The sequence below is a fragment of the Papaver somniferum genome, chromosome 8 (genome assembly GCF_003573695.1).
Source record: "Papaver somniferum cultivar HN1 chromosome 8, ASM357369v1, whole genome shotgun sequence".
Lineage (NCBI taxonomy): Eukaryota > Viridiplantae > Streptophyta > Magnoliopsida > Ranunculales > Papaveraceae > Papaver > Papaver somniferum.
In genome coordinates this window covers 175,894,834-175,918,291 of record NC_039365.1, presented here as the reverse complement: position 1 = coordinate 175,918,291, position 23,458 = coordinate 175,894,834, and the positions used below count along the sequence as shown (strand labels likewise).

Genomic DNA, 23,458 nt, shown 5'->3' with positions numbered 1-23,458 from the left:
ATAAAATAGAACCACCTTCTTGTGTATGAGCTTTAACCCAAACATCCTCAGGAGTGATCACTACATCAGGATTTGCGGCCTTCTAAATTTACAAACACAATGTAAAATCATATAGTTGTCCACAAGGATGTTGAGGTAAGTTGTGAATATAATTGAGTTACAGGTAAGTTGTGAATATAACAAAGTTTGAGGTAAGTTGTGAATATACGTACCAGTTCAGCTCTCACCATAGCATGAGGTTTGCGACCGCTACAATGTGTGTAGCCATATTGTTCTCTTTTCCTCTTATGCTCAATTCTACTTTGCTTTGCCTTTTCTTCTCTTTCATTTTCGCAAAATTTCAGCCAATCCTCTTCTTTGACATTTGGTGGAACATTTAGAATCCTTTCTTCATGAGTAGGGACAAGATCATAGTAGGCAACACGTAACTCACTCTTCAATCTCCTCCATGGACCAGAACCGGCCTTCAGAATATTTTCCTTTGATGTCTCAGGTACATCAAATTAATCCTGGAAAGATAGAACAAATTAATGCCTTATTTATTTGCAAAAATGATAAAAGAAGTTAAATGACGAGTGAACAAAAATCATGTCTCGGGTAAGTATTATACCTTCATAGTTTTCCAAATATCATCCTTATACTTTGAAGCCACAACATCCCATCTTTTATATGAAATAGGCACATGTGTACGAGCCAAGGCACCTCTTCGGTGACCTAATGTTGTTGTGTTCCTGGAAACTGGTCGTCCATATTCATTGACCTCTACTGCTGCCATACCCTGTGAAATTCAAACATCAAAATAGGGAAAACCAAACAGATCTAAAAGAGAGCATCCACGTTAACAAACGAGAGCTACCTAACACCTCAAAAATAAGTTATAAAACAAATAAAACCAAACAATTCACGAAAAGATAGCAATCGTTGTATATATTATTGGGTAAGGTAAAACACATCGCAACTGTTTCACTTCAAACTGAATCAGTAATGAGCAGTTTTTTCAAGTTCTCATTGTCAGTAAGAACTGACTGAAAAGATGTAGGAACTTTAAATTTATCTAATGAGACGTTATCCGCTTTCATGAGTGCAACACCACGGACCATCCCTCTTCAGTAAGATCCTTCGAGTAGAACACTTGAGTAGCTTCAGATGCAAGGATAAATGGCTCATCCACCATTCTATTTATGTTTTTCATTTTCGACAAGTTGACCTTTACAACCTTTGAAACTACATCAACTTTGCAAGCATTCTTATCTCCAACACTAACCCAATCACAGTAAAAAACAGTTTCTTCAAATTCTAAATAGTTCAAATTGATTATATCTTTAATAACGCCGTAATAAGTTATTTCTTCTTACTCGGTCGACTTCGCTTGCAGTCTTGTAACAGTTTTCATTGACACACCGCTGTTCTGTGATACATTCTTCACCCTAAAACTTTGTTTGCTAAAAGTAAACCCATTTACTTGGTATTTCTTATATGATTGTGCCTTGAAGAGTGGTCCTTGAACGAGTCTCCAAAGTGTTGAATCAGTTTCTTTGGCTTTTAATAACTGTTATACAGCATGGAAGAGTCAGTATCACAACCAAAACCATAGAAAGTTGTATTCAAACCACTACTAAAAGCTTTAGGGTAACACATTACCTCATCACGCAACCATGGATGAAAACTCTTTAAGGTCTGACCATTAGACGTGTCACCGTTAACATAAGAATCATACTTCCTACATCCACTACCAATTCAAAGACGCAAACATAATAATCATACATCAACTCAATGTTAGCTAACAAAAACATTCTACTAAAATGCACTAAGTCACCATCATTCTACTAGACTCTAACATGAATATTTTCATTTCTGCTGAGGAGGACTAAACAGAATCAGACTTGAATAGACATAAAAGAGTTAAGTAAAAGTTACCTTTGCCAGTCATCTATTCCAACATACTTAGATAGGATCCAGTTGCGGCACTGTTCAAATTGTGTTCGAGTTAGAGTAATACTAATTCAGAACTAAGAGGCATCTCATCGGCACCATCATAATCATCATCCAAAAAAGCCTGCTGAGTATGTTTATGAGTACCATCACCATCATCTGACACGTCCTCCATAAGGTATAAGCAAGCTTCTCTCAGAGCATACCCTCTTGCAATGCACCCCTCAAAGTACCTTTTATTGAGCACTAATTATTTAAAATCTTTCATTAACCTACAAGAAAAGTTGATATATCAACAAGGATGATAAATAGTTCAATAATAGTAATTCTCAACTTAAAAATTGAACAACAAAGGGGTTGTATTTACCTCTCAAAGGGGTACATCTACCTAAATCTGACCGGACCGCATATTAAAGCTTCATCGGCCAGATGAATCATCAGGTGGATACTAATAACAAAAAAAGATGGTGGAAAATACTTTTCCATTACGCACATTGCTTCCACCAGACTAGTTTTCGCTTTTAGAAGCTCATCTCTATTGATAACCTTTGCGCACAAAATGTTGAAAGATATACTAATATGGAGAAGAGAAACTCGCAGATCTTAAGGTAATGAAGTCGCATAATGAACTAGCAATGGAAACAGAGATTGCATCATTACATGGTAATCATGTGACTTGAAATTCTTCAGCTCCGATGGACTAATGCTCACGCATTTACGAAGATTGGAACAGAAGCTAGACGGCACCCTTAAGTTCTTCAGCATTGTAAAAAAATACTTTTTCATCTTTTGTTAAGGCAAATGATCCATCTTCCATTGTTTTTTACCAGTTGCACTATCCTCTTTCACCCATAACTGCTTTTTAATACCCATAGCTTCCATATATTTACGTGCATTTACACCATCTTTTAACTTACTATTACCCATGAGAGTGTTAACAATATGCTCAGTTATGTTCTTTTCTGTATGCATAACATCTGTACAATGACGGACTGCACTCGACCCCCAATTCGGCAAATCATGAAATATGGACCTTTGGGAAAATAACGAGTGGTCAGAAACATCTTCATCGGCACCCTGTTGCAAACTATCAGTTTCTGCTCCTCTTTTACGTTTCTTTGCTGGTGGTTTACCCTTACCCTGTTTACTTTTCATATCTTTCACCATCTCTTGAACTTGAAATCCTGTTAGTGGCCATGGAGCTTTACCATATTCTACCCCTCCACTGAAATTTGTTTTGTCAAATCTGTACTTGTGTTGGGATGGCAGCCATCTTCGGTGTCCCATATAACATATCTTCTTACTATAAGGCAGCCACTTTGAAACTATTTCTTCACCACAGGTAGGACATGCATAACACCCATGAGTCACACATCCAGCTAGAGTACCCAATGCCGGAAAATCATGAATGGCCCATAACAACCTTGCCTTCAACAGAAAATCAGAGTTCGTGAAGCTGTCGAATGTCATAACACTATCATTCCATAACTATTTCAACTCTTCTATCAATGGATGTAACTAAACATCAATATCTTTACGAATTATTTAATTTTTGGTACTTAGTTTTTGACCAAAACTTGGGTTTGGTCTAACATTTGTCAAGCCTTTGCGTTTGGTCTAAAGACCAACGTTGACCCATGTTGACTCCGTGAAGTGATGATGTGTCTAACTTTTGAGTCAATTGATTTTTCTATGGCCCCTCGGATTATAAATCATTTTCTTATAAATCCTTGAATTTTAAGCTATTTTGAGTTCTTAATCAGAGAAAAGGAAGAGAGGAATCAACAGAGAAATTAGGGATTTGAATTGAGAGGAATCACCACTGCCTATTTCAAATGGTTTCTAGGCAAGCCTCTTGACCAAGTTCTCTACAAGAACAGCTCAATCTCGAGACATCAAAGATCAAACCCACACCTCGCACTGTAGCAGATTCTTGATCTCTGTCAACACATCAACACAACTCAAACCCTTATTTCCTCATCAGCCTTAACTTATTAGCAACATCACCATTAACATCATCAATTCTCATTCATCTTAAACAACGGCAACAACATCTTCCAGCAAACCCATTTAGCATCTCTATTCTGTTCAATTCGTCTCAAACACATTATTTCAGCCACGAATTCAACCAGTACTCAAGCAATCACGTCGTAGCTACATCATCTGTTATTCTTCCCATCTCAAAACTCAAAACCACTGTTTCTTCAAAACCCATCTCCTAATTTCATCACAAGAAATTGTTCTAGTTTCAATTTCTCCATTAAACGCAACAGGAACCCAATATCACCATCAATATTCGGTTGCTACGAAGGCCATGTCTGATCTCGAATATGAAGAATCTACGAGTGAAAATGAAGAATAATAATACCTTTTTGAGTTTCTGGTCGCAATTAAGCCATATTGGAACTATTGTAGTAGCAGATTTAGAATTAACATTTTCCTCTATCCCAAATCTGAAACAAGTCTTCAAGATTATACAGAATATCAATTCTAAATCTGGAAATCCTTCTAGTAAAATTTTTGGATTATCAATTCCGAATGTCAATACTCGCAAATCCACTTGAAACCAATTTTGAATGAAGATAACTGAAACTCTCTAAGGCATCAGTAGTTCTTGTTCATTGTTGTGTCTCAATTTCATATTTTGAGACATCCAATATGTATCGGAGACGGAAGAAGAATAGAGAGGCGGAAGAAACATTACGGCCAAATAGTTAATGGATATTGAATGGTTTCACTAAACCCGTTGAATCCATTCCTAGACCTGATGATAAAAATAGTTGGAGGTGCCATAAGAAAATGATTTATTATTCGAGGGGTTATAGAAAAATTAATTAAGTCAAAAGTTAGACACATCATTACTTGATGGAGTCAACACGGGTCAACGTCTTTAGACCAAACGCAAAGGCTGGACAAATGTTAGACCAAACTCAAGATTTTGTCAAAAACTAAGTACCAAAAACCAATTAACCTTATATTTACCTGGTGCTCTCGGATCTGATATCAACAAACATAACATGGAGAATTCGCGCTTCATACACATCGAAGGAGGAAGGTTGCACGGACACAGAATCGCCGGCCAACAACTGTATTTCAGACCAAAGCATTAAGAGTAACATTCTGTGTTTCCTTAGCAAATTCAGGACGGAAATTATCCGCACACCGCCAAGCTGTAGAATCCACCGGATGACGCATGACATTAACATCTCTGTGCTCTAGAATGCCAAAGCATTGCATCTGCTATCCATGGTATACTATAAAGTCTTTTCAGCCTTGCAATTATCAGAAAATGCCTTAACGTATTTTGCGCAACTTGTGTAAGTTTTCTCTCATCATTAAAAACTCTTACGTACTGAGGTTCTTGACATACAAGATACTTCACCGATGAACTGTTATCCTTCCAATAAAGTATACAGTCATTTACACAAGCATCATAAGTCACATAATCCATCCCAGCTCTTTAATAATCTTCTTGATATCTGGATACTTACATGGCAGGTTGTTACCTTCGGAAAGCAACTCTTTCATCAATTATAATATTGCGTAACACCATCGTCTGAAATTCCATAGTGAGTTTTTATGTTGTTCATCATTACCGCAGCGTACATTACTGACTTTCCATTAGGACATGAAGGATATAATGGTTCTCTTGCCTTATCAGCCGCTGATCTCTTTTTCTGACCACACTTGCTGGTTCTAACATTCTCATCCAGCCCTGCTGTAACATTCTCATCAACACCTGCAGTAACATTCTCATCAACACATGCTTCTACATTCTTATCCATCCCTTCCCTAACATTCTCATCCACATCTGTGGTAATATTCTCATTCAAACCTGCTGTAACATCATCATTTTCTGATACACATTCAGTTGTAGTATTATCCTTATATGTTAATTATGCTGCTTGTAGTGAACTTTTCCCATGATAGTGCCATGATGTGTACAGCTCATGCATACCATGTTTCAGCAAATGCAATGATATCTCACTCAGTGCAACTAAGCCTTTACCATTCATACAACGACGACAAGGGAATGAAAATAAATGACTTCCAACACCATTATTCTTGGAAAACTCTATGAATAACTTCACACCTTGTCTGTATTCTAAAGACTTATGAAGACACTTCATCCATTTCTTGATCACATCAGATGACATATTACCCTTCAAAATTGATATTTAACATAATCAAATAAAATCACTTAGTCCTAGTGGTTGGGTTTCCGAAGCCCTTGAGGTTAGCGACAGAAACATCCACTCAAAGAGGAGAGAATGAGCTACAAGTAGCTTTTGTAAATCACCACTAGGACAGTTATCATCATGCTCACAGAGTACATAAAACCAGACTTATGTATACACAACTTAACATACAAACTATTATAATCATGCTAATACCAACTTTTATTATAATCAACCAAATAAAATAACTAAGTCCTAGTGGTACAGTGTTGCCGAAGTCCTGCAAGTTAGCGACAGAAATATCCCCTCAAACAAGACAGAATGAGCTACAAGTAGCTTTTGCGAATAGCCACTAGGACTGTTATCATCATGCTCACAGAGTACATAAAACCAGACTTATTTATATACAACTTAACATACATACTATTATAATCATGCTAATACCAACTTCTATTATAATCAACCAAATAAATTAACTTAGTCCTAGTGGTACAGGGTTTCAGAAGCCTTTCAAGTTAGCGACAGAAACATCCCCTCAAAGAAGAGAGAATGAGCTACAAGTAGCTTTTGCGAATAACCACTAGGACTTTTATCATCTTGCTCACTGAGAATCAGTCAATATGAAAACAAAACTTCCTAAGTTTAGTTCATTTAAACTTGAAAGACTACCTTAACATGAAACTAAAGTTCAAATCATGATGAGCATATTTATGGAACATACAAACTGGAATTTAGGTTACTACCTTAACAGATTCAGTAACCGGTGCTTCTTTTCTGTTTGTCTCTTTCCAATAGGATCCTCTCCTGGCTCTGCAAAGACCAAGATATAGAACAACATTATCCAAACTTGTAAAATGTATCGACTTTGAATCTCTTTTGAAGATATAGAGCATTATTCAACATTGTGAAGTTATAATCATCCATCTATTTTGCAATGATAAACCCAAAGCATATGTCACAACAACACACACTAATGAATTACGCTCTGCCATACCCACACACGCTCTGTTGTTACACAACTATCTAAGTCCAAGTATGTCTAGCTCTCATCAAACCTTCCAAGATTATACAAGAATTTAACAATGAATATTACAATTCAATGGGAACATTCATCAGTGTACCTTTATCAGGTAGCACTCTGCCTACTCAACTTAGTAAGCTTCTAAGGCAAAAAAAACTACACCATGTCTAACAACAGTATGCATATTTATACAGGAGGACTAGTGGATCAAAAACTAGAACATACAAGTGAAGCTAATGATGTCAATCAGCACCAACAGCTTATAAACTAGAACTTATTGAAATTAGCTTACAAACTAGAAATTAGGTTACAAAGTAGAACAAAATAGAAAATTTTCGAAATTAACATAAAACCCTAAAATCAGTTTCGAAACTTATACCTTATAAGTCTTCAAAATTCTTCAATCTTCAAGTCTTCAAAATTCTTCGAACCTTAACAGGAAATTAGAAGAAAAAAAATTGAATTAGATTTATATGAAGAAGATTAACAAAACATAACTCTAACGATTAACACTTACACAGATAGATAAAAAAAATGGAAGATAAAGATGAAATGAAGCCCTAAAAAACAAATCGATTAAAAAAAAGACGAAACCCTAAAAATTGAAAAACTTCTAACGGCTAACACTTACACAGATCGATGATTGAAAGGTATTGAAAAGATTCAGTAGATTTCTGTTATGTTTCTCGGCTAACTGTGTGATGAAACTCTAAATAATTCGCCTGAGAGGAAAGAATGGATGGAGAGCAGAAGAGAGGAAATGAAAAATAAAAAATGAAACTGAACCACGATTTCTTTCCCAGGTTATCCATAGAATTCAGGCGTGTGAATGACACACTCGTGGGGAGGAAATATCCTATGCTATAACTCATCATGGGTAGAAATATAATGGTACGCATGTGAGTGACACACACACATATTCAAGGTGTTACGTCCCAAGTTTGACCAAGCATGCGAGTGGCACGCCTATCAAAATTTAATAACGGCTCGACTCTGTTACGAATTTTTAAAAATTTAGTCACGGCTCCTGCCTGCTACGAAACTTTTGTAACGCCAAATTTGTAACGGCCCCAAAGCCGTTACGAATCCCTGTTATTATTCCAGGAATTTGGTGTAGTGATCGATTGGTTCTTGTTCACCTTGATTTTATCAAAAGACGGAACAAACTCGTAGGTTTATCTGTGGGAGATAGATTTTATCTATTATCATAGACTTTAATTTTCTGTGTGATACAAATTTTTCTATTAAAGTCCTCGACTTTGGGTCGTAGCAACTCTTGGTTGTGGGTGAGATCAGCTAAGGGAATCAAGTGTGTAACATCCTGCTGGGATCAGAGACGTAAGGAGCGCAACTGTACCATGAAGCAGTGTGAGATTGATTGGGGTTCAACTGCAGTCCAGACCAAAGTTAGTTTGTAGTTAGCTAGTGTCTGTAGCGGCTTGATACAGTGTGGTGTTCAATCTGCACTAGGTCCCGGGGTTTTTCTGCATTTGCGGTTTTCTCGTTAACAAAACTTCTGGTATCTCTGTTATTTCTTTTCCGCATTATATTTTGTTATATAATTGAAATATCACAGGTTATGTGTTGTATTGATCAATTGTGAAATCCAACATTTGGTTGTTGATTGGAAATTGATTGATCCTTGGATATTTGTCTTTGTTACCATCCAAGTTTATATATCTTATATTCAATCGGGGTCGCAAATTTCTATTTGCTGATTACATATTGATTTAGAGATTGAGATATTTAACTACTTGATATATTTTTCTTCAGATTGAGTCTAACTGTCTAGTTGATTCTCTTGGACGTATATTGGAGTTGGTCCATACAGATTTCTAATCGAAATATTGGGTGTGCTTGTTAGACCCCCGTATTTTCAATACATATAATAAATCCACTACATCCGAAAGAAGTTTAGAATAAAACTAAAGATAAAATTACAAAAATTCAACCTCAATAGCAAAAAAGCTAAAACATACACTTAATATAACTAAAATTTCAGAATCTTCAGAAGAAGGTGTAAAGTTGAGACCTGTGTGCAAAGCTTCTTAGCCTCCTTAAGAGTCTTAGCGTTGTTAAGGTTGCAGATGACCTTAAGAGTCTTAGCCTTCTTTTTCTGCTCTTCACTTAATGGAGAATTGTACTCAACAAATTTTGCAGCCTAATCTTACAAACAAGAAAAGAAATACTTGGTCACACTCAACTACTTTCCCTGGATCATTATACTTTAATAATTGGTCTCATATATCTTGCACTACCTTTTTTTCTTCTTTTTGACAGCAGCTACAATCTTCTCACCATTGTCCATGTCTCACGATTCGATACCCTGTCGTACATAACGTCAACATACAACTTGAATAAGCAAAACCAAAATAAACCCACAAGTGCTAGAAAGTAGAAGAAGAAGTTGTTTCCCACCAACCTCAATGAAAGATACAAGCTCAACCTCAATAAGAGACGGTTGAACCAGGAGGAGCAATAGAGAGTTCTTGCTGAGACTATGGAGATCCAAAAACATATTTAATCAATGAAACAAGAACTCACCATTGATCAGATGAAGTAAGAACAACATTGATTTCTTGCTAAAAAATTTGTTCCCCACCTCAGCCTTTTTTCAAGTCCACCACTAACTTCATCTGATCCATGAAACAAATTTTTTAGCCATCTCTATACCGAATACAGTAGAAAATGAAGATCAAACCTAATAAGGAAAACCAAGCAACCACCCAGAGGAAAGTATGTAGACAGCTATATGCCACTTTATTAATATCCACTGCCATAAAAAAACTCTAATGTACACAAGAAATTAAAATAGCTTATAGAGTCCTAATTAATAAATCTTCCATCACACATCTGAACCATTTCAGTAGGCTACTTTATATATGGATATTTGCACGTACACACCAAGGGAAGAAGCTCCTAAGCATTCCAAGACAAAATAAAAACGAACTCAAAATGTTACTATCTGTCTATCACATTCAGGATTTATCCAAGTGAAATTAAGCCAAGTGTTCCTACGATGTGTATAACGGTGTAGATCACCTGAAGAAGCACCAGCAGCGCATTCAGATGCCAAGTTACCAGAAAATTACAGTAGCCATCTCTATCCTTCTTGAAACTATGCAAATTTCAAGGCCTGAGAACAGATTTTAAACAAGTTATTGATCAAGCTACAAAAATCCAGAATATGAGAACATATTTGGGTTAAATTAAATAACAAGAGTCGATATATGGTCCAACCTGGGTAGGGAAGTAAGATATGACATTGCCTGTGTTTCCTCTCCGCAATGGCCCCAAACCCTTCTTCCTTGATTATTCTTCCAAAACACTCTTCAATTCCCTTGTATGGTTCAGAGAGCCTGCCTAGCTAACATGATCATCTCATCCTAGTTCTGAAGCAACCAAAACACAATATCTTCCAGTCACATTCATTTACAGAAAAAAAAAATCAAATCTCTAGCATTCATTATACTGCAGTAACAAATTTTATCATCAACAAAAACAAAATTAAGAAATCTTTATCATCAATTTGACACTATTGCAGTAAAACCAAACAAATCATAGCTTGCAATTATATCTAATTGAAATGGGAAAACAATAAATCAAACCTAGGGTTTCGTTTATATCTTTGTTCTACATCTGACATTTGAAGAAAAAAAAACCCAAATTACTTAAATTTAAGAAAAGAGTTAACGACTCTCCAAATGGGTTTACAAAGAAACCTTCTGAAAAATGAGAAGGGATTTGTGTGTGTGTTGGGGGGGGGGGTGGTGAATATGTGCCAAAAAGACGCTCATAGAACAGAGAAACGAACTTGGAATCGTATTAACTCCGATTTCCCTCATTAGGTAAAAAAAAAATAGTAATTTATAAATGATTTATAATCAAATTAATCCAGATAATAACATGATGAGCATGACTCTGAACTAAGATTGGGTTAATATTTTTAGGGGGGAATAAATCAAAAGGAGAAGAATCCAGGGTGTACGTCATATAAGTGAAACAAAAATGGAGAAGAAAAAGTTCATCTGCTGATAGTGATGATACCTTTCTTCCTCGACGACGACGACAATAAGGTTTGGTTTTGATCTTGATGATAACGTTGGTGGTGGTGGTAGAGACAGGGAAACTCACTGGGAGAACGAGAGAGAGAAGGGCAGAAAACGAGATGGAGAATGAGAGGATGTTCATGGATAAAAAAGATAAGAGAATGAGTCATCTTTCCCACCTATCTGAATGGGCTGAATAATGAGTCAGTCGAAGGTGTAAGAAGCCACACTAATTTTTCACACGCGTACAACAAGATTTAGTTGCAAATGCGAGTTTCGTAACAGTTCCCAGCTGTTGTAAATTTTTCGCAACTGAAATTAGCAACTGAAAATTCGCAACAGCTTCGAATCTGAGTTTCTAAAACCCATATTTGGTGTAGTGGCTAGTAGGTTCAACCGTGTACATTTATGTATATATACTCGAGGTTATTTAATCCACGAACTTTTTAGAAATAACCTTTATCCCTCAAAAGGTTCTTATGTTATAGTGAATGAGCTTACAAAATCAACGGTCCAAGAATCACTCAATTCCGAGTTATAACGATGAAGTTATGAGTGATTTATTAAAGCAACAGTTATAAGTGTTGCTAAAACATTCATTAGTAGGAAACAATCCACGATCTGTTTGTAACGATTCACATACTTGAGCCCAAATACGTGACTAGAGGCTTTTTTTAGTCATGCTTTTGATGTTTCCTTATCTGGGAAGGATGGCTATTACTCCAAGTATATTTTATTACCATATTAAAGTGTTTGCGATATTTTAGATTTCCTTCGTAAGTTAAATTGTGATTTATTCACATAAATAAAATATTTGCTAATAATTGTTTATTTAATTATTTACGCAAGACATTTATAATTTAGAAAAGATTCCCAAAAATTTGAAGTTTTCCTCGACCTAGAAATTTTAGGGTTTATGGAGAAAAGGATCAAAATAATCATTGATATGTGCAGCAAGATTAGAGAAAGCAAGAGAAATCAAAAAGGTATATCAGCGGAGAGAAGAAAAAAACAGTACCGTTTGTAGGTGGTTCAGAAGAGATTTAAGCATTGCTGGATGCAGTTTGGCGGTGGTTTGATCTCGCATCTAGGTTTGTTCCTAGGGTTTCTTCTAAGTTTTTTTTTTGTTTGCGTTTTTATTTTTTTGTGTGTGATAAATATAAAAATTTCTTTGGTTTGTGAAGAAAAAATCTTGTTTTTCTCTCCTCCGAAGAAAAGTGAAATGGAGCAATTCTGTGAGCGGGTGAGGGTCACCGTTTAACGTGAAGCCTTATGAACTTAGGATTTTAAAGGAGTTAGATAAGTCAATGGTGGACTACCCTTGAATGAGCTAGGTGGAAATGTTCCGCTGGGGCTCGATGCCAATGGACAGGGCAACAGTCTCACGCCCCCAGCCTTGTTATCAGCTTTTTTCCCATCTCGGGCCCGTTCCTCTTTCCAATCGGGCAGGTCCCGGATCGGAACTTCCAAATGGGACGGATTTTCGGTGGACCCCGCCCGCATCTTCCTACTTATATTTATACGTGTACTAGGCTTAACCCGAGCCATAACAACACGGGCATAATTCTTATTTAGCTATGCATTTTCCGACATATGAATATTAAATATAATATTTATTAATATCACGTTTACCCTTCTTATCATTACAAAAGTAAAGAAAAACCCGATAAATATTTTTATTCTTCACTCCACAAATCGTTTTCATCATTTTCCGCCTTGACATTTTCGCATATCATGCCCATTCTTTCTCGAGTTGCATCCTCAAGCCAGCCATGAAATTATATCGGAATTAATTTTTATATATTTTGTCCCCCAAAAAACATTACTTTATATGTTTTTTAGTTTACAAAGATATCTTATCGATCATTTGAAATGGTATTACCTTTTTGCATCTTCCTTATTTTAGTGGATGATGTTAGGATCTTCATGGACCATATGAACCTACTATATGGGCCCAACCACATAGCACTGATGCTATCCCTACTTGACCACTTTGGGATAAGAGGTGTGTGGTTCTAATCTAAAAGGCCTCGGTGCTACGTAAGGAGATGCCCAAGCTTATTAAGCTCCACATGTACTCCTCTTTCTTCCATGTGGGACTATCTCTAGCTATACATATGTGGTTTATCGCGCCACATACTCCAATAATCTCCACCTTGGCGAGATTTAACCACTTCACCGGTGCAATCAGACTCCATCATATGATTACCATCTGTATATGCTACCCATCGACCATGATTATTGTCACTATGCGCCCTGGAATCCTACCCCACCTTGAGTTAATGAGAAGGCAAGTACTAACTCCACCTTGAGCATTTTCTTTCCTCCACTTGAGAGTTAATGTGTGAGACATTAACTCCACCTTAAACATCGGTTCAACCTTGAGCATCTCCTTTCCGATCTAAAACCCTGCTCCACCTGAGTTAATGGGTGAGACGCTAATGCCATGGGCACCAGTATAACGCTATCCCGTTCGGACACCCGTATAACCTTTCCAAGTACACTATTCTTATACCTGTGTGAGGTGTGCAATTTTATGAGAGCAGTACTGCAGTACAATAAATTTATTGCACACCTTTTCAAGTGTACCACAGCCTTCTATAGCTAAATAAGTCACCCTACAATAGCTAAATAGATCAGAGAGGTCAATCCCCGTTCACTGGACTCTGCAGGCATTACCGTTAAATGAAAGGCATTTCAAAATTTCCATCTTGGAAAGTGTAGATACCCCAAAAATATCATAGCCGAAGAGAGCCCAATCATAAAAAGGAAATGGGCAGTTCTTGGTGAACCAAGGCAAGGACTAGATTTTAGACAGGCAAGCAGCTGTAGAGAGACGCCAAACCGAGCTTAGAAGACTTGGCAAGAACTAGTATTATGTTTGCTGAGTAGAGTAGGAGTGAAGTACACAGGAAAAAAAATTCCGTAAGCCATGTCATGTTAGCATATACCTATACCAGTCGAAGTCATGATAAGAAAATGTGGATTAACCACCAAGCATAATCAGAGCTAACAAATTACGAGCATAAAACCACGTACATATAGTTTTTCATATACGACTAAATTAGTACATTTTTTTTCTGTCTTTCTGATACACACTTGATCCTGTCCTTCATGGCCACATATGCTTAGTTTTATGACAAGGAAAACGTATGAAAGTCCACATATCCTTTCTTTCTGAACCCACCTTAATTGACTTGCGGAAATTTGGTATTTAGGTTTCAATTTTAAATAAAATTGTTTTAAGAAATAAATAATTATCAAATATAGCTAATGCATTGTCTTGAAGTTGTAGTAGCAACAGTCATTCATGACCATACTTTTAAGCCGAGAACCACAACGTTTGCTAAATCTATCATTGTCTTTGCTTAAAAAGAAAACTAGAATTACATATTATGTATGTCCGATCTAACGATACAATATGCCATCTTATTATTGACCATTAATTAGATCCCACTCTGGAGAGATATGCATTCTTGACTGATTGCAACTCTTTCACGACCTGTGCCATATCCATCCGTTCGTTGGGTGATTCAACTGAACACATAACGCCAAGATTGAAAATCCTTGCCAAAGCCTCGCATAACTTGATCTCATTCTCGACAGTGATTAGAGCTCTGGTGTTGTTATCTTCTTCGAGACGGAAATGAGCAGGCAGTGTAGAATCCACAATTTCCAATACATGATTTTGAAGAAGGGCCGTCTTAGCAAAGGTATGAAGGTTCAAACCATCTGTGAATATGTCATCTGTAGGTCTTCTTCCAGTGAAAATCTCTACCACCATGATCCCATAACTGTAGACATCTCCATGAGTCGATACGTCTCTACCCATTCCATACTCTGCATGCCAGTAAAAGGAAAATGGATTATATGTTTCATGGTTTTTAATACTATAATCTTTCTACAGGTTTATCAGAGGGAGAGGAATTTTCTACCTGGAGCAGCATAGCCAACCGAGCCCCTTATCCCGACTGAAGTACTGGCGGTATGATGTTCAGATTCAACATTGATGATGACTCCACCAAGAAACTTTGCTAATCCGAAGTCACCAACACGACTGTTCATGTCATTATCGAGTAAAACATTGCCTGGCTTCAGATCACAGTGAACTATTGGTGTCTGACAATGATGATGAAGATAATCTAAAGCAGAAGCAACATCAATGGCTACATTTAGTCTCTCCATAAAATTTAACGGTCTCCAGGATGATTGTACGTCATTTGCTGTTGGGTGCAACCAATCCTCAAGACTCCCATTTGGCATGAACTCAGAAACAAGAGCCTTGAATTCATCTCCTTTAAAATCAATAGAAGAACATGATGTCAACATCTTCACGAGATTTCGATGCCGAATACATCTCATTGCTTCACATTCAGCCATGAAACTTTTTGAAGCTCCCCGCCTTTGAAGGTCTAGAACTTTCACAGCAGCAACTGTTGTTACCTCATGGCTCAGTGATAACAATCCTCTGTAAACAGATCCGTAACTTCCAACTCCAACTAAATTTTCTGCGGAAAATCCATTTGTTGCTTCAACAAGTTCTTTGTACGAGACCCTTTGAAACATATTATCCAAAGGATTGTGTAAAGTTGAAGAAGTATTCTTTGTTGCTTTTCTCCTCCGAAACCATACGAGGAAGGAACCCAGGAGAATAATACAGACAACAACTCCGAATATTATTAGCAGCAACCTCCTGAGAGGGGATCGCTTACTTGCTTCTTCAAAGCTAGGTCTCGGGCAACTCGGCAGATGAAGTAGTGGAATTCCTCCACAGAGCTTGTCATTTCCGAGGACTGAAAATGCACTTATATTCTTGAAAATCCCTTGTTTCGGTACTTCACCTTCGAAGTCATTGGCAGACAGATTCAGATATCTGAGGGAAGCAAAGGACTCCAAATACTCCGGAATTTGCCCAGAAAACTTATTGCCTGACATATCTAACTTTTGGAGTCCCTTTAGATTTTTCAAGGATGGAGGAATGACCCATTCGAACAAGTTACCATCCAGGGAAAGTTCTTCCAAACCAATACATTTCCCTAAAGAATCTGGAACTTTCCCGGATAATCGGTTATTTGATAAGTAGAGTTGAACAATCCTCTCCAAGTTACCAACCTCTGATGGCAACTCACCAGTTAACTGATTCCCCGATAAGTCCAGCGCACCAGTTAGTGAAGAAAGACCGATGAGTTCTTTAGGTATTGGACCGGTAAGTTGATTCTGTGCAAGAAACAATGCGATCATTTTATTACAGTTGCCAAAATTTGGTGGAATTCCACCCTGCAATCTATTCTTGCTAAAAGAAATTCGGTCCAACTGAGTGGAATTGCAAATGTTTGACGGAATTTTTCCGGTGAGTTGGTTATCCGTCAGGTCGACCAGAATTAACTTGGGAAGTTTTCCTAGAAAATCAGGAATACTTCCAGTTAGCTGGTTACCCTGCATGTCTAATACATTTAGGTTGACAAGGTTCCCAATTCCAGGAGGAATTTGACCAAATATATTGTTTTCCCCCACTTGCAGTCTTGTAAGCTTTGTCGAGAGGTTAGCTATGGAATCTGGTAGTTTCCCTGAAAAACTGTTTAATGGAATAAAAAGCCGCTCTAATTTACTGCAATTTGGTAACGAGTTAAGAAAGCTAAGGCCATCTATCATCCCTCTTCCAAGATAATTTCTCGCCATATTTAAATAAGTGAGATCTTTCAAATTACCCAAATTATGAGGTACAGACCCAGTGAACTGATTACTGGCAAGTTCTAATGTAAACAGTCTAGAAAGATTGGATATGGAATTAGGTAGCACACCAGAAAATTTATTTCCACCTAATAGAAGGATTTCGAGATCTGGGAGAGTAGTCCCGATGTAGGGTGGAATGGTTCCTTGGAATTTATTGCCGGTCACTAAAAAAGCAGTGATCGAAGAGATATTAAAAAATTGGGGTGGGATGGTTCCTGATAAGTAATTAAATGAGACTCCGAAGGCACGTAATCTTGATAACTGGCCAAGCTCGGATGGAATGTTACCGTGAAAATTGTTGAGCGGTATTTCAAATAGATCGAGAACCGAAAGATTTGATAGTGAAACCGGGATGGTTCCTTTTAGGTGGTTGTTGGAGAGTGACAAAACTTGAAGCTTCGATAGGGAACCGAGCTCGGTAGGAATTTCTCCTACTAAATCACTATTTGCTATCACTAATTTTTCGAGATTTTTACACGATGATATATTCCTAGGAATTTTCCCTGTAAGTGTAGTATTTGCCATCCAAAACGTTTGGAGGCGAGATAAACGACCAACTTCTTGTGGAATTTCGCCTCTGAACTGGTTGTCATACAGGAACAAAACTCTTAAGAATGAAAGATTGCCAATGTATGGAGATATAGAACCTACCAAACCCATGGATTCCAGAACCAAGCTAGTGACCCTGCTTGGATGCCGACGACTGCATGTAATTCCTGTCCAATTGCTGCAATGAGACGATGCGTTCCAAGAATTTAGTACTCCCGAGGGGTCATCGGTTATCTTGTCTTTGAATGCAAGTAAAGCTAATCGATCTGTTTCGGCGATGATAGATTGGGATGTAGGTAGGATATTCCAGAATGAAAAACAAATGAACAACATGAAGCTCGTCTTGTAATTAAACTCCATTGCGTGCACTTGGTTTATGATATTTAGAAATATTTGGATTTTGAGATAAATCTCTCAGTTGCATCAAGTGTTCGTATGTATAGTCACTGAGAGTAGAGTACAGAGAGATTCATGTCCACACATTCTCCTAGATTAGAGTCAAGCAAGACTTAAAAAGGGTAGTGGAGTTGTTTGTCTGCCCCGGTGAACACGGCGTGGGACCAAGTCCATGGCTCCATCAACTACTTCGGTGCCAATCCAGTCCAAAGTTTTAATAGCATCCGGGTAATCAATGGTGGACATACCCTTGAATGAGACCTTTTCCACATTATTTTAGGTCTGGGTAAGAAATAATGCCATGGACACCCATAAGTAATTGTAATATTTGAGACAGAGAGAGAGAGAGGAGCAAAACCCTGTGCAACTTTATGAGATTCTTCATTAATTGTAATATTTGTGCACATCTTTCATGGAAAAATGCTATCAACCACACACACTTGAATCGTATCAACCAATCAAGATTTTGATCGGGACGGTGGAATTGGTTGTCTGCCTCGGTGGACACGGTGTGGGACCACGTCCATGGCTCCATCAACTACTTGCATATCAATCCAGTCCTAACGTATACACTGGATGAACTATTATTTTCAAATTTTAATAGCATCCGGATAATCAATGGTGGACGTACGTACCCTTGAATGAGCTAGCTAGTTGGATTAGTTTGTATTTGTAATCAATGGTCCCTTTTGGAGCCGATCTGAGTTATGCTTTTTACTGCCTTAGTTTGTATTTGTAATTTTGCGGTAGTTTGTGATTTTTTTTTAGTTTTTACAGTTTGTTTTTTAGGTTTCAGTCCTGTGCTTGTTCCTCATCTGGTCTTTGGCTTCTCCGGCTATTTTGATGGGGTTTTATCAAGTTCTTTTTTATCTGTATGTTGTGTTAGTGTTGTTAAAATAAGGTTGATTTGCAGCGACCAGTTCTATCACGGCAATTTTCTCCGACACCTGAAAGATTTTGAAGAAACTGAATCGTCACAGGAAGTCGTCTGTTTGTAATCAGGTGACGATTATCACTGGTGGGTATGATGGTTGTTATTGTTTGTGTGCCTTTAATCCTTCCTGTAATTCTGTTAATCCGGGGTGTTGGTTTGTTTCTGAAATTTGTATGGCTCAAGAAAGGTGACTTGGCCGAGTAAAAAAAAAGAAAGGTGACTTGGTTGTAGGAGTGAAATATCGCACATGCCTTATCTATGCGAATTAATGATGATCCAATATGAGCGAAGATTATCGCTCATGACTAAGTCAAGGTGACGTACTTGATGATGTCAGTATAGTCACAGGTAAAGTGTGAAGATAAGAGAGTGTACATGAGCGATTGTAACGCACAGTGATCCCGAAAATAGTGGATCTATTAGCTGTCATCCATTATGTAGTACCCTATATAAAGGGAAAGGCTGTCATGTAATTGAAAGATCTTTAGAATGTGTGTGAGACAAGAAATTAGGAGAGAGAAAGTTTAGTTGGAGAGAAAGTTCAATCTATGTATCATCTTGTATCCAATTTGAAGTATGAGTGAATGAATGTATGATTTTATTATGATCTCCTAAAGTATTATGCGAATTCTTGAATGGGTGTTAGTTGTAGGAATTCTTGCAACTACATTTTGGCGCTAGAAACAGGGAGGAAAGATATGCTGTGGTGGTGAATGTTTAAAGTTTAAAATTTAACAACCGATTTAAAAGATTTAATTCGAAAGAATAGCATAAAAATTTCATCTTCATTGTTCAAATCTTAGTCCTTTGTAGAGAAGTTTGTCTTTATATTGAAACAAGAAAACAAAAATGGTAAGAAGAAGTAAGAGAATCGCTGGAAGGAGAAGGAGTGAAATTGCTGAGTCATCTAGGATGGGAGAAAGAAATAATTAACAACAACAAGATCCTCATCCAGATCAACGAAAACTTGTACAAGATAATGCTATTGATTATGACGGAGTGAGTGTCCATACTTCACAAATAGATTCCACTGAAGAGGCTGAACAAAGGACAAGAGCGGAAGGACTGAAGAAAGGTGACTTGGTACCCCAAGCTTGATGTCCTCTTTGCAAGCGAGTTGAAAAGTTTTGTTGACTTGAAAGGTGACTTGAATGAGCTTAGCTAGTTGGACCTTTTCCACATTATTTTAGGTCTGGGTAAGAAATGATGCCATGGGCATCGGTATAACACGGAGGGAAACGAAGGGACACCCGTATATCCTTTTCAAACCATTGTCCACATTGAGATAAATATCGGATAGAGAGCGAGGAGCAAAACCATGTATGAGGTGTGCAATTATATGCGAGCAGTACAATAAATTTCCATCTCAATTTTAATTTATTGCACACCTTTTCAAATCTGCTAAATAGGTCAGAGAGGTCAATCCCCATTCCCCTGAACTCTGCAGGCTGTACCGTTAAAAAAGGGCATCTCAAAATTTCCATCTTCCAAAGTGTAGATACCCAAAAACCCTAAAATATACTCTTCCGTACCTATATTATATAGGCCGAATTTTTATTTTTAGGCGGACCCCAAATTTCAAAATGATTTTTTACTTATATTATCCCTATTTATTTGCTTGGGAATCATCACAACTGAATATATGTTTCTAACATTGGGATTATAATTAAGGGTAAAATATGAAAAAACATAGAAACTTATAAAATCAAAAAAGTTACTTAATCTAAGAGAATTGGTCCCTCCGTCTATATATGTGGTACGGAGGAAGTAATAGCCAAAGAGAGCCAATCATAAAAAGGAAATATGTCACAAGATTAAATAACCACGACACTTAAGTACCAGATTTTAGGCAGGCAAGCAGCTGTACTAGAGAGACGGCAAACCGATCCTAGAAGACTTGGCAAGTGGTTAGGCTAAGTCCTATGGGTGCTAATCTAGCAGCTAGATTAGCAGTCTACGTCAGCAAGGGAAACCTCCTAAGTTCTATGGGAGTGCTAATGTAGCAGCTAGATTAGCAGTCCACGTCAGCTGGGCGCTGTTTGGTTCAGCGATTTAAATTTGAGCCGTCAGATCAAAATTTATGAGTTTTGTGATCCGTGTTATTTTTGTGATTTTTGTGAGCTCTGAACCATTCGTCGTAAAGGTGATTGTTGTGGTGCTGAAACGTTCAGTGCTTCGATCTCGCTGCTACTTCACCTGCGAGCACATGATAGGAGAGAGAATTAATGTTAACTTTTCGGCCACATTTTTTTTTTTGAATTGCAACACTTAGCTGCTAATCTAGCCCATATGACTTAGTCTTAAGGCGGCTGAAATCACCGTAAGGAGCTCAATAAAGGGGGGGGGGGGGGGGGGTCATGATAATAGGTGTCTGCAAAGGGAGCTGTGGGAAAATGAACACTTACAAGCAAGATTGCTGGCCATCAAGATCACCCTGAACAATCAGTCCCCTAATAGCCATCGACACTTTTAATTGCTTCTTCGTGATTCTTGATAACTCTTCTCCATTTGATTTAATAAGATGGAATGTATCGGTTTCATCAATAACTCCAAGAACATCATGAATATCTGACCAAGCTCCATATGTGAACGTTGCAAGCTTATTATGACCTGAATGCTTTGTATAGGTTAGAAATTGTAGCATTGAGCATATGAGGAAGAAAATCAACAACTACCTGTTCTTTAAGAATTGATGAAGAATAACCGATGAAAACTATCAATAACAATTGATTCTTAAGATTCTACTAAAGCATATTGATCGGTTGAACCCACCAACGTTGGTATTGTTGGAACTATAATGGCAAATTCCTTAATTAGGTTGAATATCAAAATGTGCTTGGAACCAGATGACGAATTGTCATTTGAATGTTATCCTGTGGAATTCCTAAAACTTATCTCTTGAGAAGTTATGTGAAAGGCAGTGGGACAAAACGGTTGATAAAAATTTATAATTGAATTTTAACTGGTTCCTAACAAAACTGTATAATTACATTGGCATCTTTTCAATAGAGTTTTCTCTCGAGGGTTGAGTATGTTCATAAGTACATACAAGGTACCTTCTTTGAACAGTCATCTTCTCTATACATCTTCAATCACCATCTAACTATAAATTGTTCACTGATTTCCTTGTTTAAGAGCATCGATTTTTACTCTCATTCGTATTAAGGCTCTATGTGTCGATAACTGAGATTACGCATTTAGTTTGTTGCGTCTTGTATGTTTAAGTGTTGCATCATTCAAGAAGGTGAGATAGTTGTAGTCCTGGTAGACGAACGCCATCACCCATACAACATCAATGTGGGGGCGTAATCGTTTTAAGGACACAGATGATTCTTCTCTAACTTTCTATCCGATTTTTATTTACTTTTCAATAATTTATGTATCTATAAAATGTTGTGTTTGAAAGTTTATTCAATATACTTTCAACTTTAGTTGTCGTGATCATTACAATAATATATGTGAATTAATAGTGTTTATATGGAGAAATTCCGTTTTCATTCATACTGCATATAATGTGGTTGAGATCATGTCTCAATCTTTATGTCTTTGTACAATTTGGAGGGATGTAACTTGGGTATTTCCTATCTGGAATATCTACTAGATCTAACAATCTTAAAAATGATTATGGATTTTGTTGGTATATTGAAGGAGTACTAACCAACCTATGGTGATTACTCAGACTTTTGAAGTTGGTGATAAATCATCTCAGGTTATTGCTCCCACCCATGCGTTCCATTCGGAGAATCCCTAAAAGTTTAGTGGAAGCAATTTTAAGAGATGGAAATCGAAAAATGCTTTTCTAACTCACCACCTCAAGTTTGGCCTCGTATTTATATGATGATTGATGTGTTACTTTTTGCAATCACACGAAGTTTACATTGTAGATAAGGTGACTACGGTTCGTTCCACTAAGACTGATAACATTATTCCTAATTACTAAACAAATTCTATGCTAAAATGTTAAGAAAATAATGTTTGAGAAAAATTTTAATAAACTAATCAAGGAATTACTAAAGATTAATTATTACTCTTTAATTAAGTTTTAATGATTATTAATTTCTCTTCAAAAATAGCTTCATAATTAATCGTTAATAAATAGAAATTCGACTTTATTAACGATAAATCTTCTCAACAGACTTTTTGATGCTAACACTTCTCTGAAAATTCAATCTTTATTCATAGATTGCAGTAAGGAAGATGTGATGTGATGGATTCCCTCAAAAGATGAATTATTCTCAGTAAAGAGTACCTATAGAATGCTAACTCATTTTGCACACGAAGTTCAGGTAAATGGAGATAATATTAACTCTAGAATATGGAAGTTACTGTGGAAAACGCAAGCAACAAATCGGGTAAAAATCTTTATATGGAAGTGCATTAGAGGTATTAATACTACAAAAAGTAGAAGAGTTCAATACAATTCGGAAGTGGAAACTCACTGTGATATCTATGGTCATGGTTTTGAGGATATGGAACATATTATCTTTGCTTGTAAATATGCCAAGGCAGTCTGGAGGGGCATTAATGTTAATATAGATGTTGTAAGAGAAAATTTCAACACAGTTGCAGATTGGGTTCTAAGCTGGTTCACTCACTCAGACGTAAATCAAGATCAAAGATGGATGATTACTTTGATGGTTGGAATGTGGGTATTGTGGAAAGATAG

General features: G+C 37.1%; 1 protein-coding gene and 1 long non-coding RNA gene across 4 annotated transcripts; both read right to left on the bottom strand.

Moving 5' to 3' along the window:
- Positions 1 to 9,033: 9,033 nt before the first annotated feature.
- Positions 9,034 to 11,311, bottom strand: LOC113304042. Of its 2 annotated transcripts, none has more exons than XR_003338004.1 (5): positions 11,179 to 11,311; positions 10,372 to 10,523; positions 10,174 to 10,267; positions 9,554 to 9,767; positions 9,034 to 9,457 (listed from the first exon to the last, which is right to left on the bottom strand). It is a non-coding gene; the product is annotated as an uncharacterized LOC113304042 (long non-coding RNA). The 2 variants fall into 2 exon arrangements; XR_003338005.1 differs by having other exon boundaries at positions 9,676 to 9,767.
- Positions 11,312 to 14,437: 3,126 nt separating this feature from the next.
- Positions 14,438 to 17,869, bottom strand: LOC113304041 (probable LRR receptor-like serine/threonine-protein kinase At3g47570). 2 transcript variants are annotated; one of them, XM_026553148.1, is made up of 3 exons: positions 17,565 to 17,864; positions 15,116 to 16,397; positions 14,438 to 15,020 (listed from the first exon to the last, which is right to left on the bottom strand). In XM_026553148.1, the coding sequence occupies exons 1-3, from the start codon at positions 17,820 to 17,822 to the stop codon at positions 14,623 to 14,625; spliced, it is 1,938 nt and encodes a 645-aa protein (XP_026408933.1). In that variant the 5' UTR covers positions 17,823 to 17,864; the 3' UTR covers positions 14,438 to 14,622. The 2 variants fall into 2 exon arrangements, with proteins under 2 accessions (XP_026408933.1, XP_026408932.1); XM_026553147.1 differs by having other exon boundaries at positions 15,116 to 17,869.
- Between the last annotated feature and the right edge of the window lie 5,589 nt (positions 17,870 to 23,458).

Coding starts and splice junctions, on each gene's coding strand:
- LOC113304041 (XM_026553147.1), bottom strand. CDS start 17,822: ATGGAGTTTAATTACAAGACGAGCTTCATGTTGTTCATTTGTTTTTCA. Junction 15,021..15,115: donor GGTTGGCTATGCTGCTCCAG/GTAGAAAATTCC, acceptor ACTGGCATGCAG/AGTATGGAATGGGTAGAGAC.